Genomic DNA, 25,756 nt, shown 5'->3' on the forward strand with positions numbered 1-25,756 from the left:
TATATATTTCAACATATTATGCAATTTTTCACGTAAATATTATTTTAATAACATATATATATATATATATATATATAAATATATATATATATATATATCATTATTTTATTATAAAAATATATTATTAATATTTATATTAACCAAAAAATTTTGTCATTCAATTTAATTTATAAGTTGGCAAGGCTGTTACAATTATTTTTACAGAATTGCCAATATTCAAATAAAAATGTGTCCAAATATAAAGTGAGAAAAAGTAAGTAAGAATTGATATGTAAAAATAATTAATTGTTTATTAACTATAATTATTTGTAGTTTTGTAAAAGTTGTTCATTTATTTAATTTGCTCACAAATATGTTGATGTTATTTATAATTAAATATAATACATACATATACATATATACATATCATTATAGGAACTATAAAGATAAAAGAAAGGTAATTTTTGTATATATATATATATATATATAAAACATAGATCAAAGGCACTTTTTATCGACATATACATAATTAAAAATATACATGTAAAAAAATTACACGCCGTTGTGATTAAATATAATTTGTGCAACTATGACAATTGTATAAATAAACTTTCGTTGCAATTTTGTAATAATTTAATAATGAAATTTCAGAGATCTATACATCATGCATCAATAGTTACTAGAATCACTAGATAGAATCTAAATGCATATGGATGTGAAATCACACTAAGGAAAAAAATATGTATATGAACAAATTTGTAAACTTGTTTGAAATTCTTCTGTCCCACATAAATTATGTCTATGTAAGTACATATATATATATTTTCTGTAATAATTTAGAACTTGAAAATAAATGTTTTATCATTTCAAAAGGTATAACGAATCTTTGATGAGAGATTAAAAATCTGGAAGTATTGTATTTTGATCATTATCACTTTAACACTAAATATACCACCATTTTCAGTATACCTGTTTCTACCACACTAGTCAAAATGACTGGTGTATAAAAAAAAAATGCTTTTTGAGGCTTCCAGTTTTTATTTACTTTTAAAAAATAACAAACAATGTTTAACAATAATAATTTTAATAGATATTGTTAAATAACAAAACGCTTAATTATTTACAGAACTCAAATGTTACATGAAGTACAAATTTTGAATTAAAATGGTTCGACCAGTCAAAATGACGGGTCTGGTATATCTAGCGTTAAAGAACTTTTCTTCCTTTTATACTTCACAATCCAATGTTGAAAGAGAACGCATTGACGATCGAGTTACTGACGTCAAAGAAGATACTGAACGTTCGATGGACTGTGTCCTAGTTGTTTGTTGCTTTAGCAACATATGTCGAAGGGATTGAGCTTCCTCTCGAAGGGTTACAACCTGCGCTCGTAAAATAGCATTTTCGTGTTCTAACATTGTTGCTTTTAAAGCGATCTACGAATATAATAATTATTATTATATAATAATTTTAAAAATATATCTACCTTAATATCTATATTAATTTTTGTTTGGGATTGTTCTAATAAATATTTCATTGATACGCGAAAAATAAAGTTTGATAAATTCTGAAATAATATAATCTAATGATAAAAATAGATAGAATTTAAAATTCTTACATGATCTTCGCGAATTTTTCTAGCGTCTCGTGATTTTTTTGCCGCTTGATTATTACGTTTACGCCTTTCGTAATATTTTTCATCCTTTTGATCATCAGGAATTGGTTTTTTCTCACTTCGTGGTCGTCTATTTAGATTTTGTGTATTATTTTCGTTGATAAACTGTCGATTCATAATCGTATCTGCATTATAAATTATATAATAATCTTACTGTTGTTTTATTGTATTAATGAAAAAGCATTATATAATGGGCAGAAAAATTCATATTATTTTATGCACCGTACGAATCTTCAAAATCTATGGCGTAAATATTATTAAAAGTAGAACTCTTCTCACCTGTATCTATGACGTCCGAATATCGTCGAGGTATATTTAACGATGGTATCAAGGGTGTCATAGCTGTAAAAAAAGGTGATTGTACAAGAAAACTGCTAGGAATTGGCAAAGTTCCGGAAAGAGAAGCGGTTGTCGTTAAGGATGGTGTTAACGATGATTCCGTAGGCGTAGAATTGGATAAAATATTTGATTCGTTAAATTTACAACGTTGAGTAGGATACGGCTCGTATCTATATAGATCTGTAAATGCAAATAAAATAGCACACATTGTTGTGTGTTCAGAAGAATTTGAAAATACAGATATTTCATAAATGATGAATACGTGACCTAAAATTGAACATCGCCATTTAATATTTTTCGTAAGACCAACGATAAAAATTCTGCTAATTAAAACTTACATTTTATTTTCAAATGTTATTAAATAATAATTTTATTAATATATATTTTCGGTTGTCCATCATTTATGAATATTTTTTATTATATATTGACTACAGATCTAATAAAAGATACTTTTATGATATTTATTTTTATTTGTAATCTAATTAAAACAAATCATTTTAAACAAATGTATAGAAAATGTAATTATTCCTTTTGTACTTAATTTAAGAGCAATTTTCTCAATCGCCCCTGTGGCCTAATGGATAAGGCATCGGTCTCCTAAACCGGGGATTGTGGGTTCGAGTCCCACCAGGGGTAAAATAATTTTTTTTGTTCTTCAATTTAACATTATTTATTATCAAAAATTTTCCCTGTATTATTAGTTTTAGTAGTTATTAGTTTAATCGTTCCTATTATTATTCTTTTTAAAGAAACGTTTCTATTCAAATGATTTACAGTGTAAACTAAAATCTAATGAATTTGTTTAAAATGTTAGAAAATTGATTAGAGTTTATTCGCATACTAATTATGAATAAATTATAATCTAGCACATCATTGAACTTGCGTGTTTTCATAAAGTTTTAATCATACTCATACATGACACACAATAAGCGTCTTTTGCACGATTCGTATCATATACCAGTAACGTGATCATCATTGATAAGCAATTTTCGAACAACGTTATATTTTATTATTCATTATATTTTGCACATGTTAAATTGTTTGCTATTTCATCTAGGTATATATAGAAATAATATTTTATATGGATTCGATAGATATATTGAACACATGAAAATAATACAAATAATTCATAACTTTAAAGAATATCATTATTTATAAACTCACCTGAATTTGGAGCAAGAAATTTGTAACTTCTTAATAGTTGTAATGTAGAAACTGCTCCGGTCATTGTATTTTCAGAACAAAATGTTTGCGTATGTATATGAGCCATTATTTCAAAACTCGTTTGAATAATTTCAATTTATGCTGTCATCTTAAAAAAAAAACAAAACGTATTTTTTCACATTTTTAATATTTCTAGAATATAGATAATGTAATAATCTTGTAAACGTATATTGATCAAGATCTATACGTCGTTTCTTTTTCAAACAAATCCACAAGACCATATAATTTTAACTCATCACGAATCAATCATTATTATTCTCACAACAGAATCGTCGTTAAAAAGTTTCCTCATATGTCAATCGTCTTATGGTACCTATAGTTATTATCTTTTTTCTTCATTTTTCAAACTATTGATATATAATTTTCATAACTTTTCAGAAGTTCGAAAGCAAAGTTATAATATCACGAATTGACATATATGAAAAAGAAGGACTCTCTCACAAGTTAGGTAAGCACTTAAGATACTTCAGTATAAAACAGTTTCAAGTTAACAGGTCGGTTATGATAGAGCTTTCTCGTATCACGTGCTTTGATGATTACAATCCTCCTATTCCAGGGAAACTTTCATTCGTCGACGTTACCTTTCTTCCCGCCCTAAAGAGCATGCGTACTTGTGAAGATGATATTCGTTCCGCCCATATCAGGTCGTCATGGGTGACCAGCGACAATTGCTTTTCTAATGGTCAAGCTTCGAAAGTGACCAATCGCCAAGCCATCCATTTTTGCAATTAATGATCATTCAAGAATGAATATCACGACCTTAATCTACAAGAAATAGGATTGAAGATAATAAGTTAACGATTAAACTGATTTTATAATCAAATGACAAATATTCCATTCAATTTTCAATATAAAAAATTGAAGTTTATTTTTGTAATGTGAACGATCATCGTACAGTTAATAAGACAAATTACATTTCTTTTAAACGGAACATAATACGAGGAATTGAAATTCTTCTAGTTTTATCGTCCTATCATTTCTCTTATTTTTATTTCTTGAATTTTTGATAGGATTTGATCTGAATAAAGGTATCTAAGCAAAAAACCGAGACTTTCTTACGGTAGCAGCTCATCCAGCAATACACATCACGAATGGTTGCTTTCAATGCTATGGGACAGCGAGCACCTGACACTTCCATGTTTCCTGCGAATGTTTCACATGTTCGTAATTATTATAAAGCAAATTAGACGGGTGTATAGACTGGTATTACTTCCCAAGTCGATCTCATAAAATATTGCACTTGTTCGGCTCTGTAATTACCTCTTGTCCAATGATTAATGGCTGAGAGATCGATGGACTCTGTTCAAGGGTTAAACGAAAAGAGGAATAGTAAAGTTCACGTTCTTTGACCTTTTCATATATTTAACTATATATTTTATTTTATTCTTTATTTTTAAATACTAACAAATGTTAACTTTTTAAGGTCCTGTGTCAAGTTTGATTTCAACATTACAATTTCAATGGATCCCTATAATTCAAGAAGAGTATAAGTCACATCAATATAATTGCAAAAAGATGAACTCGTTAAAACGTAGAAACTGTTAGCAAGTTGTTGATCAAATGACACCTACATAATATCGTAGTGCATTCGTCAACAAAGAAACGTTTGATGACATGGTCAACGACAGGTGTTACAGTTCGCATAAGACAACCAAGAAAACAACCCCCCGTATAGCTCGTGCCAACGTAACGGTAATTAGTACTTAAACAGAGCAACGCGATACAACGTCTACTTTCGACTTCCCCAGTCGATAATATCTAATGATAATCCTGAGGATGGGATCAGTCAAAGAAAGTTTATGCAGAAGAAAAAAAAAACAAAAAGAAATAGAAAAAAAGGAAAGAAGAAAAATGGACGTTTACGTGCTTTGCGAAAAAGGTCGATGCGTGTTAGCGGGTAACGATTGCTTCTACGATAGGCACACGTAATCGCGGCACCGTGAGATCAAGACCATATGACACTCTGGCCGCTCATCCACCCTTTTCCAACGAATTAGATGTCGCGATACTAAATAGCGTTATTTCATTTTCACCTAACTTATTAATTTATAATCTATAAAATATATATATATATATATATATTAGGGTGGGTCAAAAAAATCAATTATTTTTTTTTTTACAAGTGCCACGGAAAAATGGGTTGCTAGACACCTTAAAAGAATTCTTACCAAATATGAGCTCTTAATTTTAATAGGACGATCCTCCGCATCGCAGTTTTTTATTATAATATGATATTAATTATATTATTTATATATATGTATATACTATTATATTAAAATTTGTATTATATATATATATATATATATAATAAGTCAAGGACAAATTACACGTTAATCTATTTCTAATCTTCCTCTAACACGCTTAATGTTCTTAATGTAGGTATATAACAAAACCAGAAAAATCTTCAAGGGAAGGAAGAAAGAAAATGGCTACTAGGAAGAGAAGGAGGAGAATGAGGAAAACGACGACGACGATGACGACGACATCCCTATTAAGCGTCCTCGCGTGCCTAACCCCTTATATTTACATCCCCTCTTTCTTCAAAGGGCACGGATTCCTTTCACCCTCGCACGAAGTCACGAATCGTGATCACCGTTGTTGTTTCACAACTTGGACGAAGTTATCTCATCAAGTCGTCACGAGGGTGGGGGTGAGCGCCTTGCCTCGTTTCCGGAACTTCCGATTAAACTTTCTCTTACTTTAACAAACTATTTTATATTCAAACTCTCTCGTCGTAACTATAACACCCATTTATTACTTATGGTTGTAATTCGGTGCATAGTAAGCTGATGTTTAATTAACGATATCTACTAAAGAATATAATCGTTTATTTTTTTCAGTTTACTTTCTATAATTCTCTCGAAAAGTATTACAACTAACTTGGTAACTAAGTACACGAATACTTTTCAAACTTTTTTCCTAGTTTTTAATATTTGTAAGCGTTTAAAAATGTCGAATCATTTCCTGTGTTTTTTTTTTTTTATATCGTGTATGTGTTCTTATATTAGTTATTAGAAAATAATCACTCGTCACTTTCGTTTTTTCTCTCCTGTTTTCTTTTTTTTTGTATTATTATAATTCACGATCGAAACGTGCCTGATAATGCTGTCACAATGAGGAACGATGTCATAGAAACAATTTTTCGTCTCATCTGTTAACAATTTATATTTGTAATCTACTATCTACTTGCGTAGTAGTAAGGAACGACAATTTATAACTGACAATGTACAGTAAAACACTCGATTTTCTTGAATTACATTTATCAAATCCGATTTATCGAAGCGCCAATCACTCGATAATAACTGAATTTATAAATTATTAATCACTAAGTAAAAATGGAAAAAGATTTTATTTATTATTTAGTCTATATGATGATTTAGAACTTTTTCATGTATATACAGTATATATATATATATATTATGATCCTTTTTTAATATATGCCAGAAAGACTCAGGATGAGTAATTTTCTATATCTCGAAATAGAATCGAAAACTACTCGGGTACCTGTCATAATACATATATACATTCAGTATATATTTTTATATATAGGAAATATATAGAGATATACATATATAATCTAATGAAAGAGACAAAACTCGTATTATATTCTTACAACATTGAAAAGAAAAATAGAAAAAGAACTATATCCACAATTACAGCTATTTATTATTAATATTTGAAACGGTACGCGTTTTCCCTTCAACATTTTGCGCACATTTGCTTTTCCTATGTTCATTTCTTTGTGATCCGTGCAACGTTATTTAAATTATTAATCAATATTGTGTGTAAGTACTTACCGTTTATAAATAATAGCCAATGTGAAACAAAAATGAAAAGCAAAGTTCATCATACAACTTCATGTTATTACATATACGAAAAAAGGTAACCAAAGTGTTTGATCAAATTAATTACTAATTACTGTCTCGAATATTTACGTTTGAAATGTAATATACAATTAATTTATTTAAATAAACATTATGTGAGATTAAACGTATACTTTTTTTTTAATTTTTTATTTGCATTTTTGAATTACAATAAAACACGTATGATTTATGTGAAAATTTTGATAAACAAATTAAAATTGTAATGGATTATAGTGAAAAATATAAACAAATTTCGCAGAAAGAGGAAGATGAAGAAACAGATCAAGATGATCTAGAAGATGACGAAGAAAGATCAAAGATAGAACATGATGATCAAGATGATGAAGACGATGATGAAGATGAAGAAGAAGAAGAATGTGAAGAATGTAAAGAAGTTGAGGATGATACGCCATTGAAAAAAGTATTGATTTATTTTAATTCTAATTGAATTTTGTTTGTTTACTTATTCTTTTTCTTTTTTTTACCAGTTACATTACAAATGCAAATATCCGGTAGAAAACTCCAGTAGATTTTCATTACGTGTGATGGAAGCGATGCGTTCATTGCAAAAACATGAAAATGTTTTGCCTATATCATCCAGAAAAGAAATAGTTGATTATATCGAAAAGAATTATAACAACGATGGAGATCTTAATGCCCAGGTGCGAACCTCTTTAAAACAACTTTGTACTCAAGGGTTAGTTCAATGTAAATATATATAAATACATTGAATATAATTTGAAGTAAACATTTGAAAAATATTAAAATACTTTTATTTTAATGTTAAGATTCGTTGCAGAGGTATTGAATGATGAATATCAACTGATAGGTCCTTTTAGTTTCACACGAATATTAGAAAACTGCGAATGTTTTGCAAATGTTGCAAAGAAACGTATGAATACACCAAAGTATAACAAAAAAGTTGGAAGAACATTTCGTAAAAAGAAAATACGTCAAGATGAATCCCAATGTAGTTGTGAAAAGATAGAAGAAAATTCGGAATTAGAATTAGAAGATAAAATATCAAGAGATAATATTTCTCCATCATCGCGAAAGAATTATTTCAATAATACGATATTTGCAACACCTATACGTGAATTTTTAAGATTTACAAAAAGAAATAATAATTCACGAAAGTATCCTGTAAATGAAGAAACAAAAAAGCATAATAATCGTAAAAGATTGATTTCTAACGAGGATCAACAAACTGTTGATGACATTCAAGAAGACAATGATGATCATCGTACATTTTTTCACAAACGTACACCAAAACGCGTGCGTAAAACAAATGATAATATTCCTGCAACATCAGGAAGTGTAGAAAAAAATCAGGAAACTGCATCGAATAATCAAGTTAATAATAATTCTCAGGACGATCTATTTCAGGAAATAGAAAATTCGATTTCGGAAAAATCGAAATCGCGCGAGAAAGAATTAAAAAAATGGATACAACGATGTCGTCGCGAATGCGAAAAGCAAAAGAAAAAATAATTCATGAAAAATCTCACGTCTTCTTTCAATAATTTTATTGACAAATATATATTTGTGTTTTTGTTAATAAGTAATTGTATTTATTAATCGCTTATAAATTTACAATATGGATTTTTAATTGTTTTTCTTCGTCGATTTTTTTGACGAAATCGATTGTATGCACTGTTATGATGTCGATTTTTCATATCGTTATCAGCAATTTTACTCAAATATTCGAATACAAGATTGAAAACCGTTGTTATTTCATTCAATCGATGACCAATTTTATTTCTACAATTATATTAATCATTTTATAAATTGCATAAACATTTATATCTCGTTCGTAAAATATAATTTATCGTAGGAAATAAAAAAAAAATGGCGGACACCATTAATCTATACCTACTTCAGGGTTAGAATCTTTACATCTAAATATAATATTAATTTACCTAGATTGTTTCTTATCTTTAGATTTAGACATGATTGTTTATTCACCTTTTTACGTTATATATTGTATCTTAAAAAATCATGATCACAAAGATATGTTTAGAAAATTAGATATAATTGAAAATATTAAGAAAAGTTTATTAACTTAAGAATTTTACCAAAAAACTAATTGACTAATAAAAAAAAACAAAAACCAAAAGAATGTTTATTTATTCTGTCAGTTTTTATGTATTCCGCGCGCGCGCGCGCATGTGTGTTATATGGGTGTGTTGTATATATGTGAGCCGTCGCTATGATACATTATTGTATCAACAAACGATAAAAAGTCACCGTGAAGAAAAAGTTACTATTATTTAGAATAAAGTTCAGTTATAAAAGATATATATAATAAGTATTAATTAATAAAAATAGTTTTAAAAATAATTCTTATAATAACTTGTCATATATACATATTTATATTTGCATTTTATTTAATTTGAGCGACATCTGTTGGTATCATGTGAAGACAATCCTTGTTAATTTATTGATAATCTTTAATTGTTATCGATTGGTTTAATAGCAATGTCTAAGAAGGCAAGATTCAATTATAATCATGATGTATATAATAGTTACATTATATTACAAATCAGAAAGCTAATAAGTGCTGTTTTATTGCAATATGCACGCATTTTAGTGCACGCACAATTTTCTTATACATCACTGTACGTTCGTATAAACTTACCACTAATACACGATTGGGTTATTTCACAATTACCATATATATATATTTATTTTAATTTAATTTAATTTAATTTAATTTAATTAAAAATTATACAAAATGTTTAGACTGTGTCATGCTTAATTGTTATATATTTAAATGTATTAATGTTACAATACAATTACAGGGAACAACCAAACTTGAAAATCATGGATATTCAAAGTCGCAAAAGCTCAGTAACCGTAGAAAAACTGATGATGAACAACTGGAACTTCCTCAGACAACATCCTCCAGTAGTAGAGTATCAGGAAACTCTTTTAAACAAAAGAAGCCTAGTTTACCTCAGAAAGAAGTTTCGATGAGTCGACAAGCATCAAGTAGAACAGTTGCATCCAAATCTAATACCTCAAAATCTTTGTCAACATCTAATATATCAGAAAAAAATGTAGCGAGTATTAAGACAAGAGATAGTAGTATTAAAAAGAGTAATTTAGCTCATAATACAAATACAAAGCCTACTAAAATGTATCATCAGAGTACATATTCTGAAAAAAGAGGGATTAGTAGTATATATGTACCAAAATCAAATGTAATTGGTAACAGTTCAAAAGAAAAGAAAAATACAGTAAAAGATGTTAAGAAAAAGACAATATCAAATAATTCAGAGTCAGTAGATAAAAATGATCCACAATCTAAAGTACGTAGAAGATCTAGAACATTAAGTTCATCTGAAGTTAAAGTATTACATACAGTTATGCAAGAAACATCTAAGAACAAAGAAATGAAAACAAACACAATACCTAAACAAAAAAGTACCAATCAAAATGAACACGATGAAAATTATTATACGGATGATTTTGAGGTATATTAATAATCATTCATCATATAACTTATGATATATATATAGAAAATAATTGATTTGTATATTTCAGGAATATGAATCAGACTTTGAAGAATGCACGGACGATGAAATATTAGAAACCAGTGAAAGTTCAAGCGATAAGGAAACTAATTTGTATCAAAGTCCCATTGAACTTTCTACTAAAGAACAAGTAATATATTATTGATTCTTTTGTATATAACAAATATATAAAACAAAACTTCATTTCAGCAAAAAGTGGTACATAATACGAACAATCATAAAGCTGAAGAAGAAGATATGCATGATTCTGGTCACTATGAATTAGCAGAAGCAAAAAAACGAGCAATGATAATAGAAACAATGATTACAAAGGGACAAAATTTACCATTACCATTATCAGAACTCCAACAAACAATTAGCAAAGAGTACAGGTTTGTTTTATTCTTACAATTTATTACTAATAATAATGAAAAAGATTCTAATATTTGTTTTCATTGTATATTTCATTTTGATTTCATTTAAATAGCGAGGATAAATCATTTGAAAACAAATCATTACCATTGTCCATGGATGAAGGCTTTGAAGATACTAGGTCTGGTGATTTTACTAAGTTACCATCTCTTTCACAAGTTGCATTGATTGATTTTTCGAAAATTAAAGATAATATTACTAAAAAGGTATTGTGTATATATATATATATATATATATATATATATATATAATTATATTTTATTATAATAAAATTAATATTAATTATAATAATAGCAGGTAATAACTACTGAGAAATTAACAAAATCCAAAAGCAGAGGAAAACAGTTACTAACTATGATCAAATTGAATACTTTATCATTTTCTTTATTAGAATGTGCACCAGTGCCATATGATGAATTTATTAGAATTTATGGAAAATTTCATACTCAACAGGTATATTAATGCAATTTGTATGTTTTACTAAGTCGTTTCAAAAATACCATAAAGATAATTTAAAAATATAAATATTAATATTTTGTGCAGATGTATACACAAACAGGTGATGATAGATCAGAAGCTGAAACACAGACGATTGAAATATTAAATGTCAATAAATGGACACAATTTCCCATAAGTTGTAGCATACGTAATAAAGAAGATATACATTTATTTGCTATGGTATGATAACTATGAGATATATATATATATATATATATTCATATGTTGATATAAAATTCTGAAATATTAACAGATTTATCTTATAGGAACAAGCTGGAGTTGGTAGCGATGATAATCTTAATTCAGGAGAAATAGCAACACCATCTTTTGATATATTGCAATTAAATGATTTTGTACATCGTGCTGCCAACGTTATAATAACATTATTAGAAGAGAGAAAATTTGGAGGAACTATTTTTCAAAATGATGTACAAGAAATATCTGAAAGTGATGGTTTTGTCAAATTTGATCTAGATTCAATAACATTCCTTGCTGGTAGAGAAGTAACAATGATAAATTATTCTGAAAGCTGTAATAAAGTTTTATTGACTATTCATGCTCCTTACGAAGATGCAAGTAATAATAGTTTATGTATATGTTGCTTAGATACACACATTTCTAATTGTTCTTTTTTTTTTATGATTGATCTTATTAGGAAATAGAAACAGAACAAAATCATAAAGATATTACGGATTATTGTATTGGATGTGTATGGAATATTTGTGAACCATCTTTACCAACAAAATTATTTTATTCTACATCTCCTATCACTGCATGTTGTTTTCATTCAACCAATTACAATATAGTATTTGCTGGACTAGATGATGGGTATTTCGCATTTATAATATTAGCAATAATAATAATAATAATATATAATAATATATTATATATATTATAATATATAATAATTTTTTTATTTCTTATATTATTAGCAATAATTAAATGAAATATTTTACATGAATTTTTATATATTAGATCAATAAGTCTTTGGGATTTAAAAGAAAATGAAATATGGCATCATAAAGTTAATAACAATACCAATAATAATGATTGGATTATAAGAATACCAACATATACAACAACAGGAAATACAGACATTTCAATGCATGATTCAAAGATAGTTGCAATACGTACTTTATCTAAAACAGAAGAAATATATACAGAAATAAGTAAAAACAAATTCATACCTACACAGGTATGTTAGATACATATTGATTCATGATAATTTATCTAAATATACTAACTTTTATTAATATTTTCTTTATGTTAATTTAACAGTTATGTAGCATAGATGAAAATGGCCATTTTATTATATGGAGTGTATTCTACAATTTGGAATCAAATGTCAATGATTTAGGTTTGAGTCAATGGGGTAATATAAGGCTAATCAAAAGTCAAGACATGTTTATACAATTAAACAATAATGGTACAATTACTGACATGTATATTGACAATACTGATTGTAATGGCCTTTATATTGCAACTGATGCCAGTGAAATATTGCACAGTACTTGTTTTAATTACAGAGTAAATCCTTCAATGTATAAACGACAAAAAATAGGTGAATTTATTTCTTTTTTCAGTTGACGTTTTCCAAAATAATACATTGAAATAATGCAATTAAATATTTTAGCACCATGTGGAAATACTTCATCTATTGAAATATGTCCTTTTAAAGCATCTTATTTCTTGGTAAGAATTTTAATCATACATAATATTATTTGGTTTCGTATATATATATAATTGGAATTGTTTTTATTTCTTAAATTAGATTGGCTGTAATGACGGGACAATTCTTCTTTATTCATCGAATAGAGAAAAGCCTATTTTACAATTAAAACATGATAATTATATAAATAAAATAACAGTATTGAAATGGTCAAGATCAAAACCATCGACAGTTTATGTTTTAAATAATAAATCGCAGTAAGTTATTTTATCAAATTAGAAAAGAAACATACTTTTTCTTGATTATAGAATAATTATTCATTTATGATAAAACAATATTTTAGAATATATACATGCAATTTGCAAAATAATGAAATGCACTGTATAAGTACTCAATCATTAAAAAAATGGGGACAAATAAATTGTATGCAATTATGTACTTGGAAAACTGAAAATAATAAGATCACTCAATATCTGGTATGTGATAAAGTTTAATATCATTAAATTATATATATATGTGTGTGTGTGTGTGTATATGTAAGTAGTAATTGTTAAATATAAAAATACAAATATTTTTCAGGTACTTGGAACAAACATTGGTACTGTACTAGTTTATAAATTAAAAAAGGAATCTTATTGTTCCGAAAAATCTGAATTCGAAGAAGAACTACAATCATTTATGAACTATATTACACTTTTATAATAAAAATATGAGACAATAAGTTAACTGCAAATAAGTGTGTATTAAAATATTATTTCATTGGTGATAATATTTACAATTATCGTTCAACAGTCTCATATTTAATTATCTATATAATAAGTATTTAAAAACAAAACAAAAAATAAGACAATCCAAACAAAATCACTTATTACAAACAATTGTTATTGTACTCTTTTTGAATTTCATCATTACTTGATATATATATTAATATATCAAAATTCTTCAAACAATTTTGAAATAGAATTTGAGTGTATTTCACTCCATATATAGGAGATTTTATATAAATTGTAAATAAAACGAAAATAATATACACATACTATTTTATCGATTTTTTGTATATACATATATATATAGTTATATGCATATAGTATTAATATTTAAGAATGTTCGACTTTGGAGAAAATGAAAATAATTATGATAATTAATCGAAGGTAAAAATTACAATTAAAATTAATAATCCTAACAAATAAATTTGATCAAAACGTGAATTGAAATGATGTGCACTACTACTACAAGTTGAATTAATCATTTCTTTTATAATATCTTCGTAATTTGGAATTCGATGTATTTTGTTAACTTCAAGTTGTATACGTTCCGATCCCTCCTGTACAGATAAACAAATTTTTAGTGTTATTAATTTAATATCGTATATTTATAAATAATTGCAAATTTATTTTTTGTATATACAATAATAGGACCAATAACGAACGTATACTACTATAATAACATTTGAAAGATATTTTTGTATGTAATATTTATCAATTTGATGACAACAGGATGTGTGATTATTGTTCTTGGATAGAACAAATTTTAGCAAGAATAAATGTTGAATCAAAAGTATTACAAGAAAGGATACCACCACCACGCGTTGATCCTACCATTATAGTTCATGGAGGTGCAGGAAGAATACCAAAAACGAAACGTACATTTATGTTAGAAGAGGTATTACTTATATATTAATATATCTCAAATATATATATTTTTTTTTGTTTGTTAAAATATTTAAAATATAAGATTGAAGATTAAATGTATTTAAAAAAATACAGGTAAAAAGTGCTGCTTTAGAGTCATATCAAATTCTAATAGAAGGAAATACAGCTGTTGATGCAGTTGATACAGCAATTTCACGCATGGAAAACACATTGTATTTAAATTACATGAAGGAAACATATACGCATACTAACAATGAAATTATTATGGATGCAGGTATAATGACTAATAATCTTGATGCTGGTTGTGTAGGTGTTGTTTGCGGTATTGAACATCCTATCAAGTTAGGTAAGATCATAATTTATGTAATTGTTTCGTGATAATTACTGAAACAATATTTAGCAAGAGAAGTCTTAGAAAATACGGGTCACGTGCTTGTCGTTGAAAATGGTGCTCAAAAGTTAGCGAAAAAAGCAAAACTTTCAAAGTTACCGCAAAAATATTTGATGAGACAATTAGCACCAAGTGACGATACAATATTTTCCGCTGATGAAATGATTTCTGAAGAAGAACATTGTGATTTAAGTTACAGTACTGATAACTCTACCATTAACAAAGAAAAGGAAGTTAATGAATCTGATGATATTAAATGTAAAGAGAATGAAATATCGACTATTAAAATGTACTTTCCACAATGTCAATTTTTAGAAACAGAAGGAAATGAAGAATTAAAAGAATCAGATAGCATTGTATCGTTTCACGAGGTTTGTACAAGTAGCCAATATTATAAGAGAAATTAATGTACAATTGAAACTTAATTACGATAAAGGCTAGAACAGTGGGTGCAGTTGCTTACGATCGAAAGAAACGTTTGTCAAGTGGAATTTCCACAATGGAAGAACCCATGAAAGTGATACGAAGTTTAAACGCGATTGGTACCGTCATTGGTTGTGGAATTTACGCGGATGAAAATGGTTGTTGTTCTGTTTCTGGAAATAGTAAAACGTTGTATTGCTATGCACCAGCTCGTAAAATTGTTCGAAGATTTAATTCAAAGACAACGATGATGTTAGACATAAACGAGGAATTAGAAAAGTTTCAAAGTGAGACAGGTGAATCTCAAATAGGTGTTATTGCGTTGAACAAGAAAGGTGAGCCTTCGGTTTCATTTAAGTCCGTACATTTTCCATGGGCTTGTTGTCGAAATGGTTATATTTATTATGGATGTGAAGAATGTGATAAATTTTGTGAACAAATAACTAATTTGAGTCGTCCACTTGATTGCATGTGCGAAAAATCTACATAGAATGATTAAACAAGTACTTACTGGAAAGATTACGTTTTCTACACCATCGTATGGGCCATACAAAGAAAAAGCTCTAGTATATCGTGTAGTTGTTGTTCCAAAGAGTTGATTCATATGGAGAAACATCGAATAAATTTCATCACGTCTCAAATCGGTAATATTTTGATGCGCAACTATCTAAATAGGATTGTAAATTTGTTTAAAAATCAATTCAAATGAAAAACAAAATGTTTCATATATTACATTCATATAATAATTGTATATAATATAATAGCAATTATATTATATTTGAAATTGAATATAAAATAATATTTACCGCGGTCGATGTAATCCTTGTTAATAAACACGCTTCTTCTGTCTCCTTTTGTGTTGTTTCTTCTTTACACAAAATTTTATACTTTTCATTTCCTAAATTTGTTATATTAAATTCTTTTTTGATATTATTTAAATTTACGAAAACCACATCAGCCCGACCTGATGTTAGACAAGAAAACGTATTGATATCGTTTTCAACATTTACATCTAGAAAATAATTTGATATTAGAGAGAGAGAGAGAGAGAGAGAGAGAGAGAGAGAGAGAGAGAGAGAGAGATAAATATATGAATATATTTGAATATATTAAAAATCACTTTTTTTTTACCTCTTCTACACAAGGAATACAAATTACGTGGAATATCTGTTTTCATAGTAGATAATCCAGGTACACAGCTGTGACTAAAGAAATTGCCAACAGCTTTGATATCCGAACAGTCCCCATTCTCTTTTGATATCATTTTCATAATGGTTACAAAAGTATTCCAACCTGAAATCAATCATTTTAACATTAACATTTTCAAACAATTCAAATTCGTAAATCACCTTATAGTTTTAAATTGTTGATTAATATTTTCACCTATGCTTTGATATCCCGTAAAACAAGCATTAGCTCCTTTTAAATCCTTTATACTTTTATATAAGGAATTCCTTTTAACGATTGCAACAATTTTAATATCGTACTCTTGATTGGTTGTTACTTGCAAAATAGGTTTCATTTCTTTTCTGAAATATTAATCTATAAGCACTACGATAATACTTTTTTTTCGTATAAAAAACAAGATGTACGTATTTGAATTTATTGTCATCTCACTTGAAAACTTGAAGAAGTTCTTCGGGTTTGCTAACAAAGATGTCAGCTTCCTGATTTCTTACTGCATCGAGACAAGACATTCTATTTGATTCTTGAATACATGATATAGAAGGTTCGATACCATATACAAAGGATGCATCTCTTAACCATCGACACTTCCTGTCTTCAATATTTGAAGAAATGCACCAACTAACGCGTCTCGAAGGTTTACAAGTTGCACGATCGTTGGCACTCAAGAAACCAATACCTTTGATAAAGAAGAACAAATGATACATTGTTTATATTCGATCTGTTTTTAAATTTATTTATATATGTATATATATATTACTTCGTTCCAAGTAATCAATAGGTGAGTAGAATGTCTCTGTTAAAATGAATGTTGAGTGAAACGATAATACATCATAAAAAGCATTTTTCCATAAGTAACTCCGATTGATCGTTAAATTGATCATATCAACAGCTGTTTCCGCTATTTTACTGTAATTCAAAATAATTTACATAATAAAATAGGAACGTTTTTTAAAATGTAAAATTAAAAAAACAAAACAAAAGATAAAAACTAACATTGGACTAACGATAACGGGCCAAGGTTGTTGTAACCAAATACATGGATTATCATCTTTTGCTGGTCTTGTCATACCATCCGGACAAAGATACGAATAATCGTCTTTGTTAGATTCGGTCATCTTTAATATATCAATTTATAATATGTTATTAATTGTAATATTTCAAATAAAAAGTGTGCATGCATCAATTTGTATGATAGAAATCATTAAATAGTTTTACCTTGAAATATTGTACAACATCATCTAATCTAACCCATGCAATGTCTCCAACGTTATCAGTTAAACATAATATAGCTCCATCTCTTCCATGATATTTATCACCTATGGAACAACTGGCAGGATTGTAACAAAGTGAACATAGGTTTTTGTATTTCTTTTCTAAATAGAAAATAATTATAAACGTTAATTTAAAAACTTGTTAATCTCAAACATATGATACTGTATATATATATATATCAAAATACTTACTTAATTTTTTATCTAATGCAGCATCATCTATCCATGGACCAGCTATGCAAGCTGCTTCAAAATAATTAGACAATGCTGTTAATCTATTTTCTAACAATGTTTTCTCTGGATCGCATTCTTTAGGTATAATTCGATTTTCAAAATACTGTGTCAGAAAAAGAAAAAACAATTTTTTATATTAAAAACTCTGCGTGGGATTTTTATTATCCTTTTTTTTTTTTTTAAATTATTATCTGTTTAAAAATAATCATCAACCGTTCGTTGGGATGTTATAAAAGTTAGAAAAAATACGCTAACTCGATATAAAGTTATCCAAAAATTACTCTGATGCTTACTAATATTTTTATCGATATTTTTAATATTTATATATTATTATTATATTATTATATTAATTATATATTTTTTATATCGTATGTTACTTCGATTTTAACTGTATAAATGTGTATATATGTAACCGCATTTAAACGAATCTTCATAGTATCTTCGCGTGTTCGGAAAAAGTTGAAAGAGAGTTTCGTAAAAAAAATTAATAAAATATTAAACAGTTAATAAAATAAAATAAAAAAAAAATTAAAAACAATTAGAGTTAATATTATAGAATCAAAAATAATATAATACTGACCATCGAAAGGGATTTAGTATAAGTATCAGAAATTTCAAATCCAGGATGACAAAATCTTTTCCCTTTGAGATCCCATTCGCTATCAATATTTTTTCGTACTAACGCTACCATTTCGAATTCATATTTCTCTGGAAAAAAAAATTAAAAAAAAAAATAAATAAATAAATAAAAACACATTGATTAAAATCGTATTGATCAAACAATAATGATACTGGCTCGATATTAACATTTTGTTGTTTCTTTTTTTTTAATTACCCTTGGTAAATAATCTTAATTCGAAGGTAGTTAAAAAATCAAATTTGTTCATAGATACTGCTAATAAATCTTCCGCTTGCAATGACGCTACATCGGCTTCGTTATTCGCTAATTTTCGTAAACAATCAAACCTACAAATTAATATTATTTTGAATAATATGATATTACACGCAATATCGTAATTTACCTTACAATTTACCTGTCTCTCGCTACGGAACATTCAAATCGAGGAATGTCCATTATCGGACATGTTTTGTTAATCATTCCCTTTTTATACGTACTTTCGACTACGCATATTCTTACTAAAAAAAAAAAAATGAATTAATAAATAAAACAAAAGAGTTATTAATCAAATTGAAAGAATTCCAACATTAATAATCAAATTATTACAAAATTATCATTGTATATGTTTTATGATAAATGTATGTATATATATATATATATAATAACTTACATGTTTGAGCATTAGTTACACCATATTCATTGAATAAAAATATCAAAGTGTAAAGTAACAATTGATAAGAAATCAATTGAAGATTCATTTTAAATGATATACACCTCTTACACCCGAAATAACTCAATTTATTTTTGGATAACTTTCACTAATCTCACGACGAACCAGAACCAGAAACATTGGAAGGATGATGATGATGATCGAGAGCAACAACGGTTATTTACTCACTGATATTTCTCTGATGAGTAAGTATCCTTTTGAGAGAATAAATGGAAAAATACGTGTATAACACATATATAATATACTTCTCTCTGTCAGATCGTATTACGAGATTTTGATTTGGTATATCACTTTTAATTCGTTGTGTCAGCTGATTTTCTTGTTTGAAAACAACATTGTATTGGCATTGGTTTTTAATTCAAAATGTTCTTAATTTTTTCAATTTTAAAACAGGGGTTTTTTTTAGGAATACCCTATGGAAAGATACATGTATGTCACGTTGTTGTATATATTCCGTAAATTTCTTTCTTCGAAGAAGTTGAATCAAGGTCGTTGAAGGAGGAAAGAAAAGAATTAACATTCATATCTCTTTCTATCTTTTATAAACATCTGGATCTCTCGAATGTGTTTTTTTTCTTACCGAATTAACACGAGAATCACATATGTACTACAGATTCCAACTCTCCAAATCAAATTCCCCAACGCATGCACGCATACATACTTAGAAAACCGGAATTTATATTATTATTAAGCTTATGACATACCAGAAAGAAAAGAGTGGGGTCAACTTCGTTGAGCCATCTCTTTAACAGAGAATGTTTTTCTTATTGAAAAATATTTTTTCAGATTTTCATGTTGTGTTTCTTGTGATATATATATATATACTCTGTTTATTTATTTTTACGTATTTTTAATTCAATCATATTATTGTTTTCTTAAAAACGTTGTCTAATATAATGAATTCGATACCATTTCAATCTTTGTAATTTTTATAAAAGGAAAACATGTAGAGTCGTTGGATGATTAACTCCGCGTGTGTGTACATTGAACGATGACGCTATCAATGATATGTATTATTTATAAACGTAATCGCATATGAGACAGGAAAGATCTCAGATCTCTTCGTTTAAACGCTTTAATGTATGTGTTAGTTTCTAATTTAATGAAATTGTTAATAAAATAGAAACGAAGATAATGTAAACATCATTCGTAAGTTCGTTATACGCCCAGAAATGTTTATTCTCTCGTAGATAAGTTAAATTGCATTACGAGATAATTTTACGTAAAATATCATATACCAATAAATGTTTCGTCATATCATGTACCATATTTATTGCTATTGTTTAGTGCTAAGTTATACGTGAATTTTACTTATTACAATATCTCATTTCATTTAGTTCTTCTCATCGACAAGTTACAAACAATCGTAATCAATTTCTCATTCGTTTAAGATGATGATATTGAAGAAGAATTGACATACTTCTTTTGAAAAAATAACTAAAATTATATAAACTTTGAGATATATAAATATATATATATGTATATATAAGTTGTGACAATATCTACAAACAAAATCTTCAAGGTAATCATTATTTTATTCTAAGAAAGATTGTGTATTGGGTGCGGACGCCCATTGTATTCATATCTTTGCACAGGATGCAATTATCCACTTCTAAATAATCTATAATAAAAATAATTAAATATTATTACAAGATAGCATTTAAATACATTTTAAATTATTATTATATATACTTATTATATTATATGTCATTATACCTATAGATATTTTTGTTTATATTTATTTATAACGAGATAGTATTCTATATTACTTCGTATAGAATATATATATATATATATATATATATATATATATATATATATATATATATAAAATTGTTTAAAAATAAGCTTTTGTTTCCAAGAAAAAAGAAAGCGATCGTTATTCAGCATTCAACCATTTTGTATAGTCATCTAAAAAAGAATAGAATTTTAATTTGCAAGTAGAATTGATAAGAAGAAGATCGTGACAAATAATTGCTACATTGTGAATAAAAGAGATAATTATTCATTGAAGTCAATGTACTATATTCTTTATTGCATAATTAATTGTCGAGTTATGCAACAATTTCAAATTACAAAATATTATTTTAAACACCTATCGATATTTTTTTTTTTTTAGTAAACGTGGAAATTGCTATCAGCGCTCCATAGTGTTGCATTATTGAACTAAAAACTTATCTCATTGTCAGATAGTTGTATATATATATATATATAGATAAGAAAACTGTACTTTAGATTTTATTTTTCAATTTCATTTTTTTTTTTTGCGAACGAATTTTAACGAATGTTTTAATAGTGATTTTTATAAATAATTAATATAATTAGTGAGAAATATATTGAATGTTTAATAAATAAAAGTAAACAACAAATCGAGTGCAATATAACCAAAAAAAGTTACAAGGATATGTAAATAATTATTATAAATATGTTTGAATAACAGACACCATAAGTGATGACTATCGTTTAGTGATATTATAAATATTTATATATATACATATTTGTTTCTACCGATCACGCAAATTTATTTATCTATTTCTTTATATATCAGGTATATTATATCTTCATATATAAAGTATTCTTTTTATAACAATCAACGTCATTTTTTATCATCTAATTTGATTAATATTATTTATAGAATTGTATTATATTGCACGATTATAAACATAATAACAAATACACAACACGTAGTTGATATAAAAATAGAAAGATTAATGAATTTAATTAAATGGATTTTACCATCATATAAAAACTGTAATATCGACGTAGTACCAAGCATATTAATGGACGTCGTAAATTTTATATTACATTGGCGTAATAAAACTTAAACAAAATATAAATTAATGTTAAATAATAATAATATCAATTGTTATAATAGAATTCGTTGTTCCTTTATAAAATCGTAATATAAAATAAATAGCACAATTTACATAAAGGTTACTTATTATTAGTATTATTATTTCTTTAAACATATCAAATTTATATCATAATTATATTAATATTTAATCCTATTATATTTATTTGAATTAATTAAAGAGAAGCTTATCGTGGACCAAAGATTGACAAAAAAAAATGAAGATAAATTATGTTCAGTTGCCTGTCAAACTTCATTACTTCTTTTTTATGGGAGGTAAGTGTGTGTGAGAAATGTTTAATATTTATAGAAGTAAATTCTTTATATTAAATCAAATTATTTAAATATAAATGTGTATGTGTCTCGGTAGGTAAGTTACCGTCAGATTTAATTAATCATTTTTATTTTTAGCTATGGGTCCCATACTCCCTTTCTTACCGGTATATGGTAAACAACTTGGTGTTTCTCCCGTGGTGATGGGTACCGTTACCGCGGTACTTCCAATTTTATTTCTTATTGCTAAACCGCTATTTGGATTTTTAGTAGATCACTTTTATAAATGGAGAAAATCTATTTTTGTAACTTTATTAACGATAACAAGTGGTTGTTATATATGTTTATATTTTGTACCACCAATACCTCACAATTTAAAACAAATGTCATCAAATTATACTTTCAAAGATATTTCATGTTCGTCACTTTTTGACTGCAATTTTAATGTAAGTAATTTATATATATATATATATATATATATATATATATATATATATTTTTTATTTTTTTCTTTTAATTTTAACAATTATAATAATTTATCTTTACTCAAATTGTTTTTATTAGAATGAAGTAACGTTGAATTGTATAAAAAAGAAAAATGTAACGTGCCGTTGGATATGCGACAATGAAAACAATTCATCATTTTTACGAATTAACGAAGAAGAATCATTGAGCGAATTTTGTATGATCGATGCAACTAAAGTTTCTAATTGTTCGATGAATAATAATAATTGTAACATGACGAACATAGTTTTGGAAGATACATATAATTTGTATATATCTATGACATTCTGGAGTTTTATAATTTTAATGTCACTTGGTAATATAGGTTTTAATATTTCAAATTGTATTAGCGATGCAATTTGTTTCGATGTATTAGGTATGTATATTTTAAAATAATATCGAATGTGTGTTCATTCTTTATTATTATTATTATAAAATATATAATATTAATATTATAATTATTATTATATTATTATATTATTTTATATATATATATATACTTTCTATATATAATTATATTATATATAATATTATAATAATTTTATAATATTAAAATTATATATTTTATTATTATATTAATATATATATATTAATATTATAATAATTATAATAATAATAATAATACAAATAAAAATAAAATATATATTATATATATATATATAATACTTATTATAAAATAAATAAGAGAGAGAGAGAGAGAAAATAAAATATTATCATAAATGAAATAATATATTATTATATATATACGTTTATATATTTTAGGAGAAGGCGGTCAAATGGGATATGGCAGACAACGTGTATGGGGTACCATAGGCTTTGGTATTTCTGCATTTTTAGCTGGTTATGCTGTAGATTTATGGTCTCAGGGAAATATTATTAAAACTTACACTCCTGCCTTTATACTTATTTTTATATTTACCTCTATTGACTTGCTTTGTTGCAAGAAATTACAGGTAATTCTACGTAAATATATTAATCAAACACGTTTAATTAATTTTTAAATAAATCAAATACCATTTTCTTTTTTTCTTTTTTGCAGTTACCTATTATGTCAGGATCTTCGACCATTATGAAAGATGTTTTGAAATTGTTGAAATTGAAGCCAATATTTATATTTTTATGCTTTGCTACTCTCAGCGGTATTTTAGATAGCTTCTTGATTTATTTTTTGTTTTGGTAATAAAAAAAAAAAAAAAAAAAAAGAAAGAAAAAATAAAAACAATTGGTCCTATTTTATAAGATATGAATAATTACAAATGAAATATTTGTTTTAAATAGGTACTTGGAGGATCTTTCAAAAGCTACAGGGCATATGGATAAAATTAAATTAATAGAAGGACTAATAGTAGCGGCTGAAACTTTAGGCGGCGAAGTAATATTCTTTTCATTTTCTGGTATTGAATTATTTGTTACTATTTTTTTCTTTTTAACAAACAAATGTTATAAAACCTAGTTCCATGCATAGACTTTTAATAGAATGAATTTTAACTACGTGAATCATATTTATTTTGTAGGTAAAATTTTGAAAAAATTGGATATGGATACAGTTTTGCATTTTGCTTATTATGTTATTCCATAAGATTTTCATTAATATCTTTGGCATCAACACCATGGTGGGTAGTACTTATCGAACTCTTTATGCAAGGTCCAACTTATGCACTTTGTTATACAACTATAGTTGCATATGCAAGTGCTGTATCACCACCAGGAACATCTGCTACAGTTCAAGGAATTGTTGCTGGAATGGACGATGGTTTAGGTATTATTTATTGTGTAACGTAAATATTTTTCATCTCTCTAATACAAATTGGAAAATTCAATTATATTGCAATTAATTTAACAGGTTACGCTATTGGTAGTTTAATCGGCGGAATATTATACAAAGAAGTGGGAGGTGTAATAACTTTGCGAATATTTGCTACAGTTGCGGTGTTTTCTTCGTTGATCTATGTAATTTTACATATTACTTATTTGAAACACACAACGCCAGGTAATAATGATATAAATAATTATTTGAATTAAAGTATTTGCTAAATAAGATATGTTGTAAATATATATATTTATATATCATTATATATAATATAATAATATATATAATATACTATATAATATATCTTCATCTTAATATATATACTATATTATATATAGTATTATACTATTAATATATATATATATATATATATTTGTAAATAAGATATAATTAAAGTTATATGTTGTTTTTATTGTAGATACTAGACGAAATGTTGAATGGAAGTCACCTGAACAGGCAAATATGGAATTTAGTGTTGCCGAAAGATAATATAATAAACGAATTATAGACAGAGGTATATCAAGATATATATTAATAATAATCAAGATTATTATTTGCAATAAAATAGAGATAATATATAAGAATGTATTATTGTTAAATATTATTATTATATATA

At 26.5% G+C, this 25,756-nt stretch overlaps 6 protein-coding genes, 1 long non-coding RNA gene and 1 other non-coding gene across 15 annotated transcripts; 6 read left to right on the forward strand and 2 right to left on the reverse strand.

Moving 5' to 3' along the window:
* The first annotated feature begins 161 nt into the window (after positions 1-161).
* Positions 162-6,162, forward strand: LOC107065971 (uncharacterized). Of its 3 annotated transcripts, none has more exons than XR_016177617.1 (6): positions 162-253; positions 631-782; positions 3,596-3,665; positions 3,774-4,546; positions 4,641-5,114; positions 5,597-6,162. It is a non-coding gene; the product is annotated as an uncharacterized LOC107065971 (long non-coding RNA). The 3 variants fall into 3 exon arrangements; XR_016177618.1 differs by having other exon boundaries at positions 4,641-4,909; XR_001475663.2 differs by lacking the exon at positions 5,597-6,162 and having other exon boundaries at positions 4,641-5,322.
* On the reverse strand, positions 799-3,393 carry LOC107065966 (uncharacterized). Its single transcript, XM_015320120.2, has 4 exons — positions 3,158-3,393; positions 1,934-2,173; positions 1,598-1,779; positions 799-1,415 (listed from the first exon to the last, which is right to left on the reverse strand). The coding sequence occupies exons 1-4, from the start codon at positions 3,261-3,263 to the stop codon at positions 1,206-1,208; spliced, it is 738 nt and encodes a 245-aa protein (XP_015175606.2). The 5' UTR covers positions 3,264-3,393; the 3' UTR covers positions 799-1,205.
* On the forward strand, positions 2,557-2,629 carry TRNAR-CCU (transfer RNA arginine (anticodon CCU)). The gene has a single exon. It is a non-coding gene; the product is annotated as a tRNA-Arg (tRNA).
* Positions 6,163-7,303: 1,141 nt separating the features above from the next.
* LOC107065956 (uncharacterized) lies at positions 7,304-9,047 on the forward strand. Its single transcript, XM_089175593.1, has 3 exons — positions 7,304-7,501; positions 7,569-7,777; positions 7,869-9,047. Exons 1-3 carry the CDS (start codon positions 7,304-7,306, stop codon positions 8,569-8,571), a joined length of 1,110 nt encoding a protein of 369 aa, XP_089031719.1. The 3' UTR covers positions 8,572-9,047.
* Positions 9,048-9,447: 400 nt separating this feature from the next.
* LOC107066031 (cytoplasmic dynein 2 intermediate chain 1) lies at positions 9,448-14,011 on the forward strand. Of its 3 annotated transcripts, none has more exons than XM_089175663.1 (15): positions 9,448-9,570; positions 9,882-10,556; positions 10,627-10,746; positions 10,806-10,987; positions 11,083-11,233; positions 11,325-11,480; positions 11,571-11,705; positions 11,792-12,097; positions 12,181-12,353; positions 12,501-12,720; positions 12,804-13,086; positions 13,159-13,217; positions 13,297-13,451; positions 13,538-13,670; positions 13,774-14,011. In XM_089175663.1, the coding sequence occupies exons 1-15, from the start codon at positions 9,559-9,561 to the stop codon at positions 13,894-13,896; spliced, it is 2,883 nt and encodes a 960-aa protein (XP_089031789.1). In that variant the 5' UTR covers positions 9,448-9,558; the 3' UTR covers positions 13,897-14,011. The 3 variants fall into 3 exon arrangements, with proteins under 3 accessions (XP_089031789.1, XP_089031788.1, XP_015175747.2); XM_089175662.1 differs by having other exon boundaries at positions 9,450-9,570; positions 11,322-11,480; XM_015320261.2 differs by having other exon boundaries at positions 9,518-9,698; positions 11,322-11,480.
* A 208-nt stretch (positions 14,012-14,219) lies between these two features.
* Tsf3 (Transferrin 3) lies at positions 14,220-20,005 on the reverse strand. Of its 4 annotated transcripts, XM_089175664.1 has the most exons (14): positions 19,643-19,776; positions 19,388-19,490; positions 19,189-19,319; positions 18,934-19,061; positions 18,312-18,456; positions 18,064-18,221; positions 17,842-17,963; positions 17,606-17,754; positions 17,278-17,524; positions 17,044-17,189; positions 16,792-16,953; positions 16,467-16,672; positions 16,172-16,327; positions 14,220-14,518 (listed from the first exon to the last, which is right to left on the reverse strand). In XM_089175664.1, the coding sequence occupies exons 1-14, from the start codon at positions 19,728-19,730 to the stop codon at positions 14,336-14,338; spliced, it is 2,124 nt and encodes a 707-aa protein (XP_089031790.1). In that variant the 5' UTR covers positions 19,731-19,776; the 3' UTR covers positions 14,220-14,335. The 4 variants fall into 4 exon arrangements, with proteins under 4 accessions (XP_089031790.1, XP_089031791.1, XP_089031792.1 ...); XM_089175665.1 differs by lacking the exon at positions 19,643-19,776 and having other exon boundaries at positions 19,376-19,490; XM_089175666.1 differs by lacking the exons at positions 19,189-19,319; positions 19,388-19,490; positions 19,643-19,776 and adding an exon at positions 19,161-19,184.
* Positions 14,526-16,509, forward strand: LOC107066034 (isoaspartyl peptidase/L-asparaginase). The gene is made up of 4 exons (XM_089175669.1): positions 14,526-14,856; positions 14,961-15,192; positions 15,247-15,608; positions 15,674-16,509. The coding sequence occupies exons 1-4, from the start codon at positions 14,692-14,694 to the stop codon at positions 16,148-16,150; spliced, it is 1,236 nt and encodes a 411-aa protein (XP_089031795.1). The 5' UTR covers positions 14,526-14,691; the 3' UTR covers positions 16,151-16,509.
* A 1,081-nt stretch (positions 20,006-21,086) lies between the features above and the next one.
* On the forward strand, positions 21,087-25,726 carry LOC107066033 (major facilitator superfamily domain-containing protein 6). The gene is given in 11 exon segments (XM_089175668.1): positions 21,087-21,224; positions 22,736-22,829; positions 22,965-23,272; positions 23,391-23,706; positions 24,093-24,283; positions 24,370-24,506; positions 24,609-24,724; positions 24,845-24,859; positions 24,862-25,089; positions 25,174-25,320; positions 25,559-25,726. Coding segments are annotated over 10 exon segments (1,587 nt in total). The 5' UTR covers positions 21,087-21,224; positions 22,736-22,771; the 3' UTR covers positions 25,630-25,726.
* Positions 25,727-25,756: the final 30 nt, after the last annotated feature.

Source organism: Polistes dominula, unplaced genomic scaffold, assembly GCF_049000335.1.
Source record: "Polistes dominula isolate Pdom_NZ unplaced genomic scaffold, Pdom_raw_medaka contig_17, whole genome shotgun sequence".
Classification (NCBI taxonomy): domain Eukaryota; kingdom Metazoa; phylum Arthropoda; class Insecta; order Hymenoptera; family Vespidae; genus Polistes; species Polistes dominula.